This window comes from Salminus brasiliensis, chromosome 7 (assembly GCF_030463535.1).
Source record: "Salminus brasiliensis chromosome 7, fSalBra1.hap2, whole genome shotgun sequence".
NCBI classification, from domain to species: Eukaryota; Metazoa; Chordata; class Actinopteri; order Characiformes; family Bryconidae; genus Salminus; species Salminus brasiliensis.
Window position 1 is genome coordinate 8,671,609 of NC_132884.1, and position 20,749 is coordinate 8,692,357.

At 40.5% G+C, this 20,749-nt stretch overlaps 1 protein-coding gene across 1 annotated transcript; it reads left to right on the plus strand.

Annotated features, from left to right (window-relative positions):
- The first annotated feature begins 7,137 nt into the window (after window positions 1-7,137).
- On the plus strand, window positions 7,138-18,989 carry dnpep (aspartyl aminopeptidase). The gene is made up of 15 exons (XM_072683737.1): window positions 7,138-7,221; window positions 7,550-7,640; window positions 9,138-9,226; window positions 9,447-9,560; window positions 11,201-11,326; window positions 11,436-11,560; window positions 11,686-11,770; window positions 13,048-13,155; window positions 13,479-13,556; window positions 13,676-13,756; window positions 15,239-15,399; window positions 15,691-15,730; window positions 15,829-15,930; window positions 17,101-17,268; window positions 18,723-18,989. The coding sequence occupies exons 1-15, from the start codon at window positions 7,216-7,218 to the stop codon at window positions 18,771-18,773; spliced, it is 1,425 nt and encodes a 474-aa protein (XP_072539838.1). The 5' UTR covers window positions 7,138-7,215; the 3' UTR covers window positions 18,774-18,989.
- The last annotated feature ends 1,760 nt before the right edge of the window (window positions 18,990-20,749 follow it).

Below are 20,749 nucleotides of genomic sequence, written 5' to 3' on the forward strand. Positions count from 1 at the left end.
CACCTGCATTATTGTTCTGATTTTAATCTTAAAATGTATTATTCAATAAATGCACACTAAGGCATCTTTAGAAGAGTTCTCTTCAAAGAGAATGGCTCCCTAAAGTACATTCTCTAGGCAGAAAGTGGGGAGTATTTACCAACTGAGTGGGTACTTTTACCTTACACTTTTACTCACACGTTCTGAACTCTACAAATAACAATCAGGTTATCAACAGTCCAATGGGAGACAAAAAGATTCACAAAAAAAAAGAAATGCTGTTAGAAATATGGTCTGGGAACGTGTTTATTTATATCCCTTTCTTTTATGTCCACATTGCCTGCAGGCTTTACTCCTTATTCCCTTTAAAGGACTGAGCTCCTTGCTGAAAGCCATTATAATCGCAATAAATCTCAGGTCATCGCCTGTATTTGTAAAAAGTGAGAACATCAGGGACCTACGGGATGACATTCTGATGTCCTAACATCACGACCTTCGGATACGTCGATAGCATCTCAGGCCGGCTCATCCATGTATTGTTAGGTATCTCTTCTTGAAGCTACTGAACAGTGCTTTCAAGGCCCATGGTGAGGTCTGCTCGACCTGCCTTAAAAAGGAAAGGCATGAGTCGGTAAAGAGAAGCAGCGCGTCTGCCTACCGTCTCTAAGAAGAGTCGCGCTCCTTAGCCTGAGGTTTGTGTAAACACAGAGTCCCGCTAATGATGTCATTTGTCATGACTCAGCTATGGTAGTGACCTCACCTGAGAGAAAGAAAGAAAGCAAGGAGAGAAAGAGCAAAAGGTAAGTTAGGGTGCTAGTCAAATGAGCTGATAATGCGAAAATACCACATTTATCCATGGACTTATCTATGATACTTGTATATGTACTGTATCTTATTTACAATAATAGTTCCTTACAATAATAAACAGTTCCAGGGAACACTGTGGAAATGAATACAAGTGTGGTATTATACTAAAATTGAATCATAACATGAACCATTGTAAACCATCTTATCTTGAAGTGTGGCTTAAAAATTCCTTAGAATGGAAAACTGTATTCATCTTGGAAGAGCTAAATGATAAGTTAGTTACATGGAAGTGTTGAACCATGAATGTCAAACACTGTTGTCTCTTAATGGAAAAGAAAATCCAGCATAACCAAAACACCAAAGCTGCTATAATTCACACCCCCAAAATGTACAAAATGAGGGATCTTAAAAGCCGCGAGAAGCGAGTGGTATTTGTGCTAGGCTAAAAGCTAACCTAATCTGGCTAAACTGGCTTTACCATCTCATCAGCCAGCTAACCGCACGTGACAGGATAGCAGGATACCAGCACTATCTGGTAAGACTGGAGAATAATAATAATGATTTTAAAAAACACTGTTCTTTTTACAGTGCTAAAAACAAAGCCATGCTATGGTGAGCAGTGTTTTGCTATGTGATAATGATAATTTATCATCATATAGCCCCCTGCTACCATCAAGTTAGGGGGCTGGGGATTAAAAGTGTGGAAAAGAGTACAGAACGACTGTGGAGTACCATTACCCAAACAGATGTGATTCTGGAGCCTCTGTGTGTTTAATCAGGTCCTAAAGCTACTGGCATTAATGATCAAATAAGGGAGATTTGATACTGGATGCAGTGGTCTATTTATATGCAGGCTGGCTTAACACTTAGGAATTCCAGCATTACAAAAGCTTCTCTGGAAACCTTCAAGTAGGGAGTTTGGAGGTGACAGAGGATGTAAACTGTCTTTCTCTCTCTCTCTTTCTCTCCTCTACTTCCACCTCTCTCCTCTCCTCTCAGCTCTATATAAGGTAGAGCGAATTGCTGATGTTTAGCTTCAGCAGATATGGAGGTGGTCTTTGTGAGAAATGAGGCCATAAGAATTTGTTAAATAATAAAAACACGGATGGGAAACATCTTACTGGTTAAGTTTACTAATATTTTACTTCAAAATAAGACAATCAAACTTCACCTTATTAAAGCATTTTCACTGATCTACAACCTGAAGTCAGATCTTCAATTCTTCAATCGCTTTTCTGGCTAGTGGCATGTCCCAGGAATATGTCTTAGGACTTTGTCTTGGTGAAATCGGGGCTTACATTAACAGACAAACACAGAAGAAAATAGTAAACACAATGCACATAGATACACAACCTAAACTCATAAAAATAAAGGTGCTGCAAAGGGTTATTTGGGTGATGGCATTGAAGAACCACAAAGAACCATTGCAAAAGAGAGATGAGTGATGAGAACCTTTTGTATCACCTTTATATTAATGAACATATATATTCCAGCACAACAGATGGTTCTCACGTTCCTGTATCGGCTCTATCAAAAAATATGACAGACTGGACCAGCAAAGGAACAAACTCTGTAATACTTCTCTTATCAACCGGGAAATAAGCCTGAGTGTGAGCACACACACGAGAGAGACTGTGGGAGACAGTAGTATCGGCAGACCTATTTCCACTTGCCTGATGGAATCCAATCACAGAAAAACACATCCCGTTTATTAAATGTGGACGAGATCCATGTCTGACCACCTCTGAATGTGTTATGAGCGATCCAATCATAATCCACTCACAATACGCCTGGGGAGGTGTTTACACCTGGCTTTTTCATGTGGACAAGTGAAATCCGAACATGATCCAATCATCAACACCACATGTTAAGGTGTAAAAGCCAGGTGTAAACAGTCGTTCATGAAACCAGTTTGAGATGACTTTTGCTTTGTGACATGATGGAAGTAGCCATTAGTAGATTAGACTGTTCCCAGAAAACGTCAGGAACAGGTACTAATAACAAAATACACCTGAGCTGCCCTGTACACAGTGAGAATGAGTCCACATGCATTAAGCGGAGCATCCTCCAGACAACCTAGCAATTTTAATTAAAGTCTGACCTTTTACCACCTGATAACATTATTCATCAGAAAGCAATTTCACTTTTACTGAGCAAGGAAAATCGAAATATCTGGAAGCCCAAGAGAGCAGTCAGTCTGAGGACATTTCAGGCTGGTGATGTTGCTATGGAAGGTCTTCATTTTCCATGTGTCACTTGAGTCCATAATTAAGACTTTAGATAGGAGATAACCTGTTTTTACACAGAATTAAGTATCTGCTTCTCATGACCGTGTGCTTATGCTACCCATTACTGAGCAAAACAAGAAACTGATACGTGATCAGTAGCAAATAGCTTTCTGTTTTACCATGCTGTTCATCATCAAAGTTCATGTGGTTTTCCAGAATACATGAACGGCATGATCAATGTCTTTTTATTATTTAGAACTAAAGTCCTTCTTTTCACTTTGGAATTAAAACTGATACACACTCCCTGAGCACTTCATTAGGAACACCTACACACTTACATGCAATTATCTAATCAGCCCCAGTGCAGCACTCAAAGTCATGCAAATACAAACCAGCAGTTTCAAAACAGGGAAAAATGTGATCTCACTGATTTTAAGCATGCTGCATGATTGTTGGTGTTTAAGAATTTCTAGGACTGATGAGTTTAATTAGAATGATATGATTGGCTAGATTGGCTAGATTGGTTTGAGCAGACACCTGGTCACGTCATGCATTTTGAGGATCAGGATGATCTGGATAAGGCCAAGCCACATTAAAATGCAGGTGTAAACACACCCAACACGCATTTAAAACAGATACGAATCTGATCTCTCAAACCACTTCAGGAGGTGGTCTGAGACGCATTTGAGCCACCAGTATACTAAAGACGCATTTGACAACCAAAACCCCTCCCAGAACAACTGAAACCCCTCCCATGCAGTATGTCACTGGGCATGTGATCTGTGTTGGTGAGAAAGATAATCATAGAGGATGACGACATGTAAAATCCAGTGCCATGGCATGTAAAACTGTGAATTCCAACCATCTTTACCACAGCACAGGAAGAGGCTGAAGGGATAAACAGCTGGTTGCCAAGTAACATGCGGATTTACATATTCCATCCCACACAGCAAAGGGATTTCAGTCTGACTAACTGGATATGCTAAAATCAGGGTCTTTGTTTCTGTTAATACAAATCACTTATCGATTAAATGCCATATGAAAGTCCACCTGAACAATCAGCAGGAACTGTGTCGCAATCATGTTAACATGAAACAGAAACTCAAAGGAATATTTCCAACATTTTTGGAATCAATGCCACTGGAGCTATTCTAAAAGCAAAGGGAAGCCCAACTCTGTGTTAGTACAGTGTCCCTATTAAAGTGCTTAATAAATGTATGTGAGTGCATAGAAAACTGTCACAGCTTACCCCCCCCCAATTTAGCAGAGCCAATTCCCACTCACTCAGACTCCACCTATCACTTGCAAGCACATGCATCCTCCAAAAAATCTGAAGTCAGCCCCGCCTCTTTTCACTACCACCCATGCAGAATCACTACACAGCCAGCGCACTAGAAAGAAAGCACCAGATCTCCAGCTCTGCTACATCAGCTACCAGACGCCTGTGCCAGCCAGCATCACAATGGGAGAGATGAGGGGAGAGAAAGACATCTACACACCCAGAGAGAGCAAAGCCAATTGTGCTCTGTAAGGCTCTGGATGCTGATGGCGGAGCAGCTTGACCCTGGATTCGAACTTATGATCCTCAGGCCATAGTGTGAGCATCTTAGATAATGCAAAAAAAAAAAAAAAACACTGGGAAGGATTTATCTGGGGGCTGAAACAGATATCACTAAATAAGTTATTATTATAAAACTATTTTAATCCAATTTATTTTGAGCTATTTCAGTTTTTAAGTGTTACCCTGTGCCACTCTGAGGTTAGCTGTTGCCTGACCCCTCTTTCGCCTCCCAAAGAAACACATGCCAGTGTTCTTGCCTCTATTCCCTCTGCTTCCAGGCCACATGACCACTAACTGGACGCTCAGCTTGTCTTATCCAGCTACAGAACCCCAAGTAAATGATCACATATGAACTTTCAATATCAACATTCAATATTCTCTTCAAGCTAAAGTAAATACATGCCTTTAAAGATTTCATTGTGACTGTGTGTTTGGGGAGGTGGGAGATGAGAGACAAAGTGGTTTGAGTGTGTACAGCTCATGTTTCTAAATATTCTACTGGAACCAGGCAACAGCGCAAACAGGGACATACACATCCTACTATGTCCATGCCTTGCTTATTTTTGTAACATAACGGTTGAGGCAGACTGCATGTGCAGAGGGACTTTGTTAGGACTATAGAAATACTGTGAATACAGAAATTACACTCTTGTAAGTCGCTCTGGATAAGAGCGTCTGCTAAATGCCCTAAATGTAAATGTAAATGTAAATGTACTGGTTAGGCGGTCAGGGAGGCGGACGGGCAGATCTATAATCCAAGCAGCAGAACAAAGCAGAGGGTCAGGGCACCACAAAACAGAGGTACTTCAGATAAGTCCTAATCACTTTAGTCATGAACAGCACCTGTCAGACGAGCTCCCCACAGAGCTCCACTGAGGCCAGCAGAGGGAGACATTACACTTACTTTGCTCATTGCAGGGCTTTATGAAGACCCTTTTGACAGCATGTTGCATCAGTTACACCTGTAAAGAATACGCCAATGCACTAACTTTACACAAAGTCTTTACATCCACTCAGCCACAGCTGCCTGACTGTGTGTTCTGTGTGGGAACTGGGGGAAACAAGATAGAGGGGACTGCTATCTTAGCCACGAATATTTATTTGCTGTAGAGGCAGACTCTACAGACTCTGGCCAAAAATTGTGGTCATGCAAAAAAGTGAAGCCTAGTTAACCCTACCTATCCAGCTAGAATTAGGCTAAAGGTCACTAGGGTCACTCGCCAACTGCAAGGTAAATTCTGTAACGCTTTATAGTGAAAATAGTCATCGCCAGCTTGTTATAACACACACTAAATGTCACTCTCCTTTATATTCTTGCCTGTGCTTTGAAACCATACATTAATTTCCTGAAATCTGACTTATTCCAGTGGTGTGAATATTAGCCAGAGATTCAGCGTCTTGCTCTTAAAACCTGCCTGTTGACAAATAAAATGCATTCAGTGGCCAGATTTATTTATTAGGTAAATAAATAAAACTGATCAAATCCATCATACTTGCTGATGTGTTTGCTTGCCACTTGCTTTGAGAATCCAACAGCTATTACATCACGTGGATGTGCCAGCTGCTCAACTCACTGAGTAGCTAGCTAGCCTTGTTTTAGCTTTTAGCCAAGCACCCGGCTAGCACCTGCCCCCTTTACCAGCTCTCTCTCTCTCTCTCTCTCTCTCTCTCTCTCTCTCTCTCTCTCTCTCTCTCTCTCTCTCTCTCTCTCTCTCTCAGCCATTAAACACAGGTTGCACTTCTAATGGCCTTTCCAGGGTGCTTTCCCTGGAAGGCTAGCGTTAGCTTATTAGCCTTGCCGCCCGATTCTCAGCCTCGAAAGACTTACTCAAGTGATCTGACTGAAAAATTTAAAAGCCTGTCTCTGAATATTATTGTTAATTATATATGACCATACAATATTAATTATTATGACTATAATATTATTATCATTATCATGATTATTGCTGTTTTACAATGTTAGCACTACATCTTGCTGAGCTGTCCAGCCACTAATGAGAAAGAGTCAGAAATTACAGAACACTCTCCAAAATTTAACATGATTCAAGAAAAAAATCAGGCCAAAATCTTAAAAACCATAAAAATAATAATCCACCTAGCTAGATCTGTAAATTCTGACCCAATCTGAACAACAATGAATTTTATTCTGTAAAGCTTTTCGAGACCAAATCAGTGGACAGTGGGGGAACCACCTATAAGGACTAATCGGGTATAGCTACTGACCTACTCAGCCTCGCCCACTCCTATAAAACCAGTGTAAATAAGAATATAAATATTTATATAAATATTTATTGCACCGTATCATTATTTTATAGTTAACATGTGACTAATTTTGTTGTTTAGCTCAGATTGTGAGAGAAAAATGGGTCATGGTAAAAGTGTTTCGGGTATACTGTAATGATAAAACCTAGCTAAGTGTTGATATGATAATCAAGGTGTGTATACAGATTTCCATTTATTTGGCTTCTTCGACTTTCCTGCAGAGATTTGTGTATTAGTGTGTTTTGACTGCCGTGGTTAAACAACCCCCCAAACGCTAGAGGGCAGACTGTCAGCGCTGCTCCGTCGTGTGATCCACAGCTGCATGTGCAGGTCTGTTGTCTCGCTCAGAGGTGGGCAGGGGGGCTCTGTGCTACATTTATGCAGGTAAGCTGTGTGAGAGATAACTGGAGCTATAAAACTCTTCTCAGCTGCAGAAGAAAGACTTGAAGCGCTTATTGAGCTCGACTCGACTCGACTTGGCTAACTTAGCCAGCGCTAACTAACTAGCTAGCTAGCTGACTCCAACTGCAACCCCTGCTGGAGCTGGTTTGTAAAATCCGCTGTCATTTTCAGGTTAGCTTAGACCTTACACTAACTTAGACCAACGGCCGTTCGTTGATTTGATCTGCAAGCACAGCATTTAGCCACTTTAAGCGTTGATCAGATGTCTCCTGTGTGTTCACACTGTCTGTGATTTTTCTATTTAACGCAGTCCTTCATCATGAAAAGCTCAAAGGAAGCTGTTCACGCCGCCGCCAAGGAATTCCTGAGTTTCGTAAATCGTGGAGTTTCACCTTATCATGGTAAGAATGGCTGTATTAGCACCAGTGGCCTTTGCTATGTTTAATCAGCTTCACATATTTAAGTATTGCAGATTTTACACGTCTATGCTGTTCAGTCAGTATAAGTGTGAGGATGCACATTTGGTTCCTATGTGATTTTGTGGGGGATCGTTTAAGAACAGCACCTGATTTGTTTTGATATTGTTTAAATTCTTCTTTTTGGAGCTGTGGCACTTTATTTCAGACCTAAACAATCCCAGAAAGAGAAGAACAGACCCTAATAAACACCAGTTGTTTATTTGCATATGCTGTTACATACAGCAATACAGATTATGCAGTTCTGGTGAGGGGTATTATAAAGCTCCACCAAAGTTACATAGTGCAGTAACAGCTTTCCGGTGTCGCGACACGTCCTATCCCCCAGACACATCCTGTGAATCACATATTAGCAAATTCAACGATTATTATAATATTGTTGTTGCTACGCTGGCATATAAAGCTGATTAAACGTTATCATTGCTCTTTCACAATAGAAATAAATGGAAATATATTTTGATGATCGTGTTCTTTTCTTGACAGTGTTGCTGTTTACCTTTTATCAAATGGAAGCCACATATTACCAAATTCAGTTGCTCCGTTTGCAAAATACAGCATTAAATATGTCCTAGTAAGCAGCTGCTTTGGGTCGTTGCTCACTGTATTTGGGTCCTAAATGGCGACAGGACACATAATGTTGCTTTAATGATACATGAAATTTCTAAACAATGTTGCTTTAAGTCTCATTCTCAGAATCAGGATTTAATCAGGCTTGTTTACCACATGATTGAGTAGGAAGAAGGCTTTTGAGCGAGTAAAGAGTACTTTAGCAGAAGTTCAGAAGCGTTTAGGACCCGTTTTTAATTTTTAAGACAATTCTTATCACAAATGGTTTCTTTGAGTGAGCCGTAGAAGAATCATTTTTGGGTCCATAAGGAACCATTTTAGGTCTTCAAGAGATTGAAGAGCCATAAAAAGATGTGAAGTAGGAAGTATAAAAGCTTGAACCACTTCACACTCACATCTTTTATGCAAAGTAGCTTATAATATTATAATATCTGCTGTTTTTATTTTGTTACAACAACCACTTGAGTGCTTCATTGGCTAGGTCTGCAGGAGGGATTCCAGCTGTATATCCCTATATATTAGTTAAGGGGTGAAAGTGTATTTACAAATAACAGAATTTGCATTTGATGATGTAAACTACATGTTAACTACACTGTCATTGCATATAGACTTGCATTAGATTGCCTAAGGTATTTGTGTCTTTGCCATGCATAATCTCATAAATTCTGTGGAAAGGCCATGAGCTAGTTACGCAAGTTTACCTTTGCACTTTGCCCTGGTTTGATTAAATGCTTTTATGAAGTTTCTTCTGTACTTAATTTACTATCATTCAAATTTGTCACAATGTCTCTCACTCTGTATATTTCTCTGTTTCTATTTCTGTTGCCATCCTTCCTCTATTTATCTCTTCTGCAGTGGTTGAAGAGTGCAAGGCTCGTCTTTTAAAAGCCGGCTTCACAGAGCTGAAGGAGTCTGAGCACTGGGACATCAAACCAGCTAACAAGGTGTGTGTGTGTATGCTTGTGTCTGCGTGCTTGGGGGTTGTGTGGTTTCTTTGAAGCTATGCCTTGCAGACCTTCACAATTTTCGTATTGACTCATCTGCGCACGTCTCACCTAGTGAACTTTGCAGTTGTGTATTAAACAGAGGTTTTCCTGTTGGCATGGTTATGCTGCTCTTCTCACACATCATGTTCTGTAGTGATTTTTGTTCTTCTTCCCATAGTACTTTGTAACCCGGAACTACTCCACCATCATCGCTTTTGCAGTGGGTGGCCTATACAAACCCGGCAATGGCTTTTCCATGATTGGAGCCCATACTGACAGCCCCTGCCTGAGGGTGAGAATGTGCCATTCTTCTTCTGGAAAACAGATACTCACGGTGCTACTGTCATAGTACCATAGCAAGGCCTGGCAGGGTCATGGATAGTTGACAAAGTCAATGACCTCAGTCATGTAGCATAAGATGTCTGTCTGGAAAATCACAGCCTAAGATGTTTAGAGTTCTCAAGGGAGAAGAGAGAAACACAGACATAGGTTATTAAATCACAGGGACATTAAATCACAGGGTAGCACCAGTAAAAGAAGATATTATGCCCAATGCATCTCATGTGCATTTAAAAACCATTATGTAGCAGTTTTGCTTTCAAAACAGCTTTAAAAATGTTGATGCAGGTACACTAACTTTAATGGAGAGAACGGTAAGACTACTACACTAGTGTATGTAACGTTGGTATAACCGCACGAGTCATATTGTGGAAAACCCTTACTCTACCATAGCAAACTCTCTCTCACTCTGATCAAAGTTACACAGCACAGTGTGTGTCTGTTCACTACCAAAGATGGGTTAAATGCGGAGGACACATTTTGCTGTACAGTGTACACTGTACAGTGACAAATACGTGCACCTTTAAGAGAAAACCTTTAACATTTAAATCTCTTCAGAATTGGGGAAATTGTTCAGGCTTGTTTACCACATGATCCAGTATGAAAAAAGCTTTTGAAAAAGTGCAGAGTACTTTGTCCAGTTCAGAAGTGCCTAAAGAATCCGTTTTTAATTTTTAAGATGATACACTATTGAAATTAATGTGCCATGAATGGTTTCTTTGAGTCGTACAACAGTCATTTTTCAAGAACTTAAAAAAAAAAGGTTTAAAGTAGGCAGTGTAAAAGTTTGAATCAATTTGAAAGTTCCTCTCTCTCTCTCACACACACATACACATACACACACACTTCACACACACATCTTTTAAACAAAAAAGTTCTTTATGAAGCCAATTAGGGCTGCACAATAGATTGTTTTGGCATGCACACATAGTCAATATGGATGTGCAGTGTCAAAGTAATTTTCCTGCTCTCATTTTCCATAAGAGATGTTTTTTTCCAATATTGTGCAGCCCTGAAACTAATATTGGTTCTTCAGTGACATCGTTCAAAAGTGGCACCTTTGTTCTTAAGGTGATATGATTGTAAAACCTGCTCTCCTCTGCAGCTTAACAGTGGCTCATTTGACAGGTCCAGGAGTCTGCTTGTTCTTTCCAGATTGGCCGTTATCCCCCAGATAAGATAAGAATTGTTATGCAGAAAATAATTGCTTCTGATAAACTGTTGTCATTACCATATGATACTTAAAAAATAAATTGCATTAGCTAATCATATGATAAATACAATTAGCTAATTGATATGACCAATGATAGATTTTATGAATATTATAATAATAATAATAATAATAGTCATTAACCTAAAAACCTTTCCATGGTCACCTGAATATTCAGTAGAAAAATTTATAGAATATTTTGGGGGAAAAAAAGTTGTTTACTACTGTTAGATCTGTAAATATAGTTAATAGTTAATGGCTACAAAAAAGCATTATTTGCAGCCCTAGTCACAGAAGTAGGTGTTTTGAATTAGTTAATTTAGGTTGGTCTTGTAGACCCTACAACATATTGTGTCAATATATTTGTGTTTATGCATTACTAGGTAAAGCCCCGCTCCAAGAAGACAAAGTTAGGCTGTCTGCAGGTTGGTGTGGAGTGTTACGGCGGTGGAATCTGGAACACTTGGTTCGATCGGGATCTGACCGTCGCGGGCCGTGTCATGGTCAAGGTACACGATCTGATTAGATAAACAACAGCTTTTCGTTCTGCGTGATATGTATGAGTATATCTAAACACAAAATGATTCATCATCATAATTTCTTGCTGTGTGTGCTTAGAGTGGAGATAAGCTGGTGCATCGTCTGGTGCATGTCCAGCGGCCCATCCTGAGAATACCCCACCTGGCCATTCACCTGCAGAGAGACATCAATGACTCCTTCGGCCCCAACAAGGAGAACCATCTGTAAGTCTTTTATGTGCTAGGAGGTAAAAAGAAGAGTAGCCCGAGAGAGGAGAGTGAATCAAATACTATGGATCAATAATCATTTAATTTGAAGTGTGTGTGTGTGTGTGTGTGTGTGTGTTCAGAGTTCCTTTCCTGGCAACTGCTGTTCGGGAGGAGTTGGAGACGGGCTCTGCTGCCTCTGGTGATGCCTGTAATGCAGCAACTACTGTAAGGCAATTAAAAAAGCTGTTTTGTTTTGGGTTGTTTTTTTCCAACTACAATGAAGGCCAGGGTACAGTTTATGCTAGGCTATGTTGGTTCTAGTTGTTTCGTTATCCACATAAAATTCAAATATGCAGCACTAAAACGGTCATAGAACCGGTGCTGAGTGATATAGTGATGAAGAGTTACAATTAAAAAATGCACTTTTTCACCATTGCACAAGAGTACAACCAAATGCAGCCACACAAACACACACACAGCAACCAGTGAATAGGGCAGTTACACACTTACACCTCCTCTTGTTCAAGGAAACCTGCCACATCCACTTCCTGCCGGTCCAGGGGATAAAACCAGCAACCTTCTGATCCCAAGCACACTTCAATAACATTGAGGCCACAGCTGCCAAAAAGCCAGAAAGAGCCACAGCAACAATGCTGTTTATCAACAGAATTATGTCATATTTGTCTGAAATGCTTAATCCTACTCTAAATGAGTATTCAAACCGTATATTTACATTTACATTTAAGGCATTTAGCAGATAATAATAATAAACATAGTAGTTTGCAATGGACTGTACTTTCATTTGAAGACTAAATGTATGATTGGTAATGATAAGTAAATTAGATTGACTTTGTGTGTATGCATGTATTCAGTAGTTTATCTTGTACTTTAATAATGTATAAATAGTATGTGACTTTGGTTGGGGTAAAAGTGCTCAGTTGTCATTTAACATGCCGATTTATAACTCTGTAATTTTGCCTCAGAATGACACCCACAGATGAGAAAATGTAGAATATTTTCAGTTATTTTCCACTCCTACAGGAGAGTGTTGCTGTCCTACCTGCACTATGTGCTGTTAGCTACTTGAAGAGACTTTAGCTGGTCAGCTGGCTTAGGTTTAGCCTAGTACCTAGGCTTTACCATGTGGCTATCTGCTACCATCAGTCAGCTCTTCTACGTACAGCCCTTCTTTCTTCTACAGGCTTTAGCGAGCAGTAGCCTTACTTGCATATTTCCCAAATTTGCTGTTGGGTTTAGCCTCTAAAGAATTTCAGTAGTTGGGTTGGTTCGTGTAAATGATCGTGTATGCCAATGTAAATGAAGCTTTCAATTTTAGGGCATCTTAAAGTGGATGATGGCATATTTAAAGGCATATTTCAGTCATACGCCTCTTGTCATAATGGATCATTTGTTAGTGTAGGTAACCTGTTTGTTTGTGTGTGTGTGTGTGTGTGTGTGTGTGTGTGTGTGTGTGTGTGTGTGTGTGTCTTTTCGTTCTACAGCCAGAGAAGCACCACCCGGCTCTGATTCGGCTGCTCTGTGGGGAGCTGGGGGTCGAGCCTTACTCCCTGCTTGACTTTGAGCTCTGTCTGGCGGACACGCAGCCTGGGGTGAGTCCTGCTGCTCTCTAGGCTCAGAATATCACAGTGTGTGTTGCTGTTCACACAAGATTACAGGCTGCTGGTATCTTGTTGGATCCCACAGCAGCAGCAGCTAAGCTTCTATCAGTTCCAATTTCCAATGCTGTCTGGAGGGAAGTAAATTGGAGTGCTGGAGAGGGTTCATTCGCAGGGCTATATCTCAAGCGCTCTCTCTGCATTAATCTGAGTAATGGATTCATGCTCTCCAGTGTCCTGTAATATGCTTAGAATATTCAGTGATATAATTGCACTGACTCATTGCACTGCATTGTGTATTTGTGTTTGCACTTTAGACATTAGGAGGTGTCTATGAAGAGTTTATCTTCTCTCCTCGCTTGGACAATCTTCACAGCTGCTTCTGTGCTCTGACGGTATGTTTTATGTCTTTTTATATGATCACTGGGTGTTATAGACATACACATTGTTGGCCACCTTTATCTTAGAGGTTTGGAAGCTTAGCTCATGTGTGGTGCTTTTTAATCTCTTTCAGGCTCTTATAGACTCCAGCACAACTACCTCTCTGGCTGCAGACCCAAATATCCGCGTAATTACTCTCTATGACAACGAGGAGGTGAGAGGCATTTTAATTTCACCGTATCAGAGCCGAATCAAACAGTAATTGGTGTCAGGCTATTAATGAAGGAAGCAGACCTTGTATTGTACCTTTCTAATAATCGGACTTGATGAATATCTTGGATTTGAAAAATTCAACAGGGTTCTCATAAAAATCTTAAAAAACCTTGAAATTTAGAGACAACTTGCCCAGCCATGGACACCCCTGGAAAGTTTGCTAAAAATGTCCTGGAAATATTTGTGAGATCCTTGGAATGTTCAGCTATTGAGCCCACTGAGGGTGCACACACGTCACGTGCTGATATAAATATTTGCCATTTGTCAATGTGAACCCTGGTTCTGCTTGGCCAGGAATCAGGTGCCACAGGAATCAGGTAAGCTACTAACCGCACCTTTTCCCAGTAACAGACATTAATAAGCACAGTGGGTTTTTTTCCTTCAGCTAGCCTTCTACTTGGTTATGGTTTGATCATTCTTGCTGATGATTCAATACATCACAGTTTTAGAGCTTATAAATGTCCTCTAAATAATAAAAATGTAATGTGTTATGTTAGCTTACCGTCTACTGTTATTGTGGCTTATTAAAAGGCCTGTTATTAGACAGATATATATTAAATTGCTACTTTTAACATTTTTGAGGTAACCACAGTTTTAGAATCATTTAAGCCCCCATTTATGTTGCTTGAAGGAAGATGAAGCTGTGCATGGAAGGCTGCAGCAATTGTTTACCTGCTCATCTGCTTCCTTGTACTGATACTGATGTTCTGAAGTCAACAACAAATTAGGCCTGATCTAAGACATGAGCTGCACGTTCCAAGAAAACACAAACTTCCAGACAAGGATATTTTACTTTTGTGCATTTTCTGACTTTTAAACCTTTTGAAAATGATGCAGTCTATGGACGATTAGTGATCATCAATACTGCGTATCTACCCCAAACAAAAGTGCTAAATCTATTACATGTCCCAGTTTGCGTTGTTTTCTATACCATTATTGTTGGTGCCAGTAGGTTCATGGTTATCTGCTCTAGAGTGTCCTATTTTGTTGGGAGTATTTCTCTACAGGGACTGGAAAAGCTGTATGTGTGTATGCATCTGCACATCTGTGTCAGCAATGAGTGCAACTTAAAGTAGTTTTTTGTTTGTTTGTTTGTTTTTTGTTTTTTAGGCAATTGCATTCATTAGTGGGTCTATGGATATATCTACTGCAGTCAACTCTATTATACCTTCTCAGTACAATTGTGCTGAGCAAGGAATAAAATAGTTCATCTAGAAGATATAACACAGAATGCCAGTACATGGTTTATAATGTGCATGAAATTTGTGATGGAAACAATTGTGACAGCATTCATATAGCATTTTTCAACTTGTTGGAGATCTTTATTTATTTATTTATTTTGTATATTATTTAGTTAGTTAGTTTTCCAAAGTTCCACAAAACTTATCTCCAATTGGACCTAACTTTGCCCTCTGACGCACAGGTGGGGTCAGAGAGTGCTCAGGGTGCTCAGTCTAACCTGACGGAGCTGATTCTGCGTCGCCTGGCGTCCACTCCTGACAACCTGACCGCCTTCCAGGAGTCTATGCCCTTATCCTTCATGATCAGCGCTGACATGGCCCATGCCGTGCACCCCAACTACCAGTCAGTCACTGTGGCACAAACCACAAACCCTTCTCTTACACTTGCCCATTAAAACACAGCATTAGTCTGTGCTTAGACAAGACCAGATTAAGCTCTTGGGCCAACAGATTCTTCAAATATTTGTTAATGGGTTGCCCATTCTGTTGATTATTGGTTACAAATCAAACTTTTACATTGAACTAAAACATCCACGACACTTAATGTTTAACTTTCAGTGCCAGGTCTGTCTGTGCTTGCTGTTGTATACCACACTGTACTTTGTGTAAGGTACTGTTTTTCTGCACCCTACAGAGAGAAACATGAGGAGAATCACAGACCAGCTTTTCATAAGGTACTGAAACCTTTTGTACACATTCTAACAAACATGTATACACACGTTCCCTATTTCCTGTCATTTGTCTGAATGTCTCTGTGCATGTTCTGGTCCAGGGTCCAGCCATAAAGTTTAACAGTAACCAGCGATATGCCACGACTGCAGTAACAGCCACTGTTCTGAGAGAGATTGCATGGAGAGTGGAAGTGCCTCTTCAGGTATATTTTTGTCTTTCTGTCTGTGTTGTGATTTCTTTGGTCATGCTCTCTGACTTCTCTGCTCTTGTTCACTCTTTTTGTCCTCCATCTCTGAAGTTTGTCACATTCAAAATCTGGAAAAATATACAGGATTGCCAACAGTTCCTTTGTTTTTTGAATAATACTTTTCAGTGACTTTTTGCTGCTGTTGTTATTGTTGGTTTGTCCCAAGTTAACTAAAACACAACTGTAATAACACAAATGTCACAAAAGCATTTGGTTTGATGGTGGTTCTGAAGTCCTTCTAGTGTCATGTTCATTTTAATTGGAAGTTTACATACACTCAAAAAGAAATCATAGCCCTCCCCCACTTCCTGCAACGTGCCAGGTTCTACTGTAAACAAAACAGCCCCAGAGCATGTCGCTGCCACCACCATGCCTAACAGTTGGTAAGGTGTTCTTGTGGTTGAATGCGTCTCCTTTACACCTCCAAAAATACTTAAAAGTTAAAAGGCATTTTGGGACTCTTAGCCCCACTGAGTTAATGGTCTAATACCAGGTTAACCCTGATATTTGAGTCCCAGACCCTAGTTACCAGACCGAGTACCAGACCCTCAATCTTGTCATGACTGGCAGTTAGTGCAGCGACTAGCTACAGCCGATGAGAGTGCAAGATGCAGGGTAAAGACAAATGTGTGGCTGTAAGAAAAGTAGGCTCGTTGCAAGTTCCTCTTAGTAAAAGATCTAGTAATTCCTGACCCCGTGTCACTGATCGGTCGTGTAGTGTACAACTCTAAAGTCATGTGGTGTGTTCATGGCATTAGTGTATGGATGGATGTTTTGACCCTGTAAGTGATCAGCGGTGCACACCTGATTTGCCTTGTAATTAACTGATGAGTTGAATGGACATGTTCTCGTTCAAGGAAACGAACTGACATGCTTCTGCATTTTGCTTTGGCAGGTGAACAGTTCTCCTAGCAACACACGCTCAATACAGAGTATGCCTCATACTGAATTAGTGAGCCTGGAATTATGCGAGCGGTTGGGAGGAGGGGAGACTAGCACTAGACTAAGATTTTTGCTATCAATGACTGGGCAGTTTTTGATATTGCGAGAAGTAATACAACTGGCCTGGGAATCATCATGACTGTTGGTATCCCTAACTTGGCAATGGCTTTGTGAATCTTTCAGGATGTAATGGTTCGGAATGACAGTCCTTGTGGAACGACCATTGGACCTATCCTGGCGGCTAGGTTGGGAATTCCTGTCTTGGACATTGGCGCACCACAGTTGGCCATGCACTCAATCAGGGAAATGTGCTGCACTTCGGGTGTCCTCCAGACCACCACTCTCTTCAAGGTAATGGACTTCAGCCAGTGTTGGGGTGACTTAGCCAAAAATCTAATCTTAGTATATTTTTCCATAACATTTAATATTGATAGTAATCATTATGTGCATTTCCTAATGCATAGATAGGTATTTTTTATTCTTTGTAAATAACGCTATCTAACAATTTACTCGTTACACCTTAATGTTCAAACAACTTTGTGCTCCATGACTAGCATGTTAAAGCTGCTTGTCGCCATCTAGTGTACCAAAGAATCAACTTACTCATACTTACCTTTATTATTGAAGCTAAGAACTACGGTGTTAAAACATGAGAACACCATGAGTGCACCTCCAGGGATTGTCCAAGCAACCTACTGTACAATTTTTTGTTTCTCTCTTTAATACATATAAAAGACTTATTATTAGCTAAATATTGGATTGGATATACTATGACTGGTTTCCTAAGAATGTAATCTTAGTAAAAAATAAAAAATAAATAAAAAAACTTTCTTTCCCCATGATACATGCTACGCATTGAATCAGCAGTTTTTTGGCAATACACAGCCCTTAAGGCACAGTATTTTATATTTACAAACCACTACCTACAGAATGCAGAGATATGCATGACTGCTTAAGACTTTTTCATTCCAACTTTTTTTGTAAAACAAGTAATACATTTATACAAATGTAAAATCATACATTTAGGGGTTTGAAGATATGACAAATAGTAAGCTAGTGGAACAAAAAATACGTAATTAATACACAGTTAAATAATTAATTACACAGTACGCACTATTAGGGTATATATGGTACTTTCACAAGCATGTGTGCCACCCGGGGGTGCTATACGGCACTAGATGGAACAAACTGTAACTTGCACAACTGTGTGCTCAAATTAAAATGAAAAGAAACCTTAACTGGTCGGATGTCTGGCGCCCCCCCCACCCCACCCCCCCATTGTATCGTACTTGTACCGAGTCCTGAGGTTAAAACTGACTTGTGTGTGTAATGGTACACAAAATATGTTTGTAAATTTGTTTGTAGCTGCATGTCTTAGAACTTGTTGAGCTGTTGCTGTTCTGTCAGTTTTCTGGTCGTGCAAACACTTGTTCCAGTACAGCTGATCAGCAGCAAAGCATTCATAATTCCAGTACATGTAATTCCAGTACATGTACTGTATGTGGTTGGTGTGGCGCAACAGAGAACACCACCACCTGCCATTGAGTTACAACAACACCATGTGGGAGACCAGGGTTTGATTCCCGGTCTGGGTGACTATGCTGCGCTACACCAATAAGAGTCCTTGGGCAAGACTCCTAACATTACATTGGCCCACCTCTGTAATACCAGTAACCTTGTAAGTCACTCTGGATAAGAGCGTCTGCTAAATGCCATAAATGTAAATGTAAATGTAGTTTTCTGTAAAATTACTCTACATGGATGTTAAGAGTAAACACTGTGTTCTTGTGTTTCATTATCCGCAGGGTTTCTTTGAGCACTTCCCCGCTGTGAGAAACATCCTAGTGGTGGACTAGTGTGCTTACAGGATCCGACACATCCCTGTCTGAACAATCAAAAAAAAGTTCACTTCTTCCTGTCTTATCTCAGACCTTCTGCTGGTGCTGATTTCAAAGCAGTGTTATGTAGTAGGTGTATTAATTACTCTACTCCTTTGTAGCTGCACCATATGTTCTGTTTCTCTTCAAGCAGAGTTTGAAATGGTCAAGCACATAATAAACATTTAACATTCACCAACGTCTCTTGTCTTATGTTCTTTTAGACCATTATTGTTTTTTTTCCCTGTCTCCAGAACTCCACTACTCAGTTTTGTTTTTATAGCTTTATACAACCCGAGTTATAGCATTGGCTAATTATTAAGCCCATCCTGAGTTCAATCAAGTGTGTCAGAAAACAAGTGGTGTCGTGCAGAGAGGCCTTGAGAACGGTTTGTCTCTGCTCCAGATCTACAGTCCACCAGCCACTGTTTTGTGTTTGACCTGCACCCACACTGAATCGTTAGCTATTACAGCTAATGATCAAGTCCTTTTAGAGCGGTTTTAGAAATGTTTAGGGCAGTGGTTCTCCTGGAAACCTGCTGCCCAACTCATCAGTCCAGCTTAGTAAAGACTTAATTTCCTGATAAACTGGATCGAAGGGATTGTTGAATACTTGAAACTGTGCAGGGCAGTGAGTTCCCAGGACTGAAGCTAAGAACTGCTGTGTTAGGGAAAAAAGGGACCACCATATGGTGCACCCTCAGGGAACTGTACAGTGGATGCCTGCTTGCCTGCAGTACAGTTTTCTATTTCCCTCTTTAATGCACTGGAGTCATGTTATTAGCTGCTAATTAGTGTCCATGTGCTGGAGCACGGAAACCAAGAAACAGCACAGTGTGTGTGGAGGACTTTTCCTGTATATTAAAACAGGGAAACATGCAGTAGTGCAATACAGGGAGCTATTGCCCAACTCACTCGTTTGCACTCTCCCCCTATAACATGTAATGCTCTCAACACTGGGAGGGAGAGGGCTGAGGTATGCATCCTCCGATACATGCGCAACCAGTCCCCACCTCTTTTCAAACTGCCGCCAATGCAGCTTCACTGGGCAACCATGGCACTCTGTGGATAACACTGCATGCTCCAAAACAGAAAGCGTGTTTTACAAGCTTCAAATGTCTGCATTTAATCTACATTATACCATAGTTGGAAGTTCTGGCTTGACTGTCTGGGAGGCATTCTGTGAATGCTAATGTTGCATGATAACAGTGTGTCATTGTGAATGTCAGTCTGACTTGCATGTAATCATGCAATGGCCAGGAAGCCATTAAACATGGCACCAGCAATAGCCAAGAGTGATGTGCCCAAGGTAACAAGCCTGTCAAAAAGAACATATAAGAAAATGACAAACAATTAAAAACAATGAAGGTCTGCTTTCTACACGTCCTCAGCTGCAGAGCACCAGTATAACCATTCATATTTGTGTGTCGAAGTCCTGGTTCTTTCATTTCAGGTACCTGTTCTACGTCTCTCAGCCCCTCAACGAATGTACGTTCATAGCTGTCCACAAGGGGGTGCTCACAGTGCGACTTGTATTTATGGCAGTGGTGTAAAAGTAAATTGCACTCCCTACCTGCAGGGAGAGCCCAGGAGCAAAAAAAATACCAATTCTTGCATAATGCTCCTTTAAATGCAGCAGCGCTTGGTTCCGGATCAGAGCTGTTTATCTTCACGGATATGAGTAAATGTTTTTGTGTCACAACTCTCAGTATAATTGCAATAATACACTCAAGGTTTTGCTAAACAGTGGACACTGGCTATTACCTCGGTATAGCACATGTTTTGAGTGAGTGTATTACCCGTTTCCCACATTTAATCCAAAATTGCTGCAAAATACCAGAGGGAGCCTGTAAGCAAGTCCTCAATGAATGGGGTGGAATGGAGCTATTAATATTATTATACGGATTAAAACTGGTGTCTGACCACTTGTCCAGGATCTTCCTTTAATTTTGGTA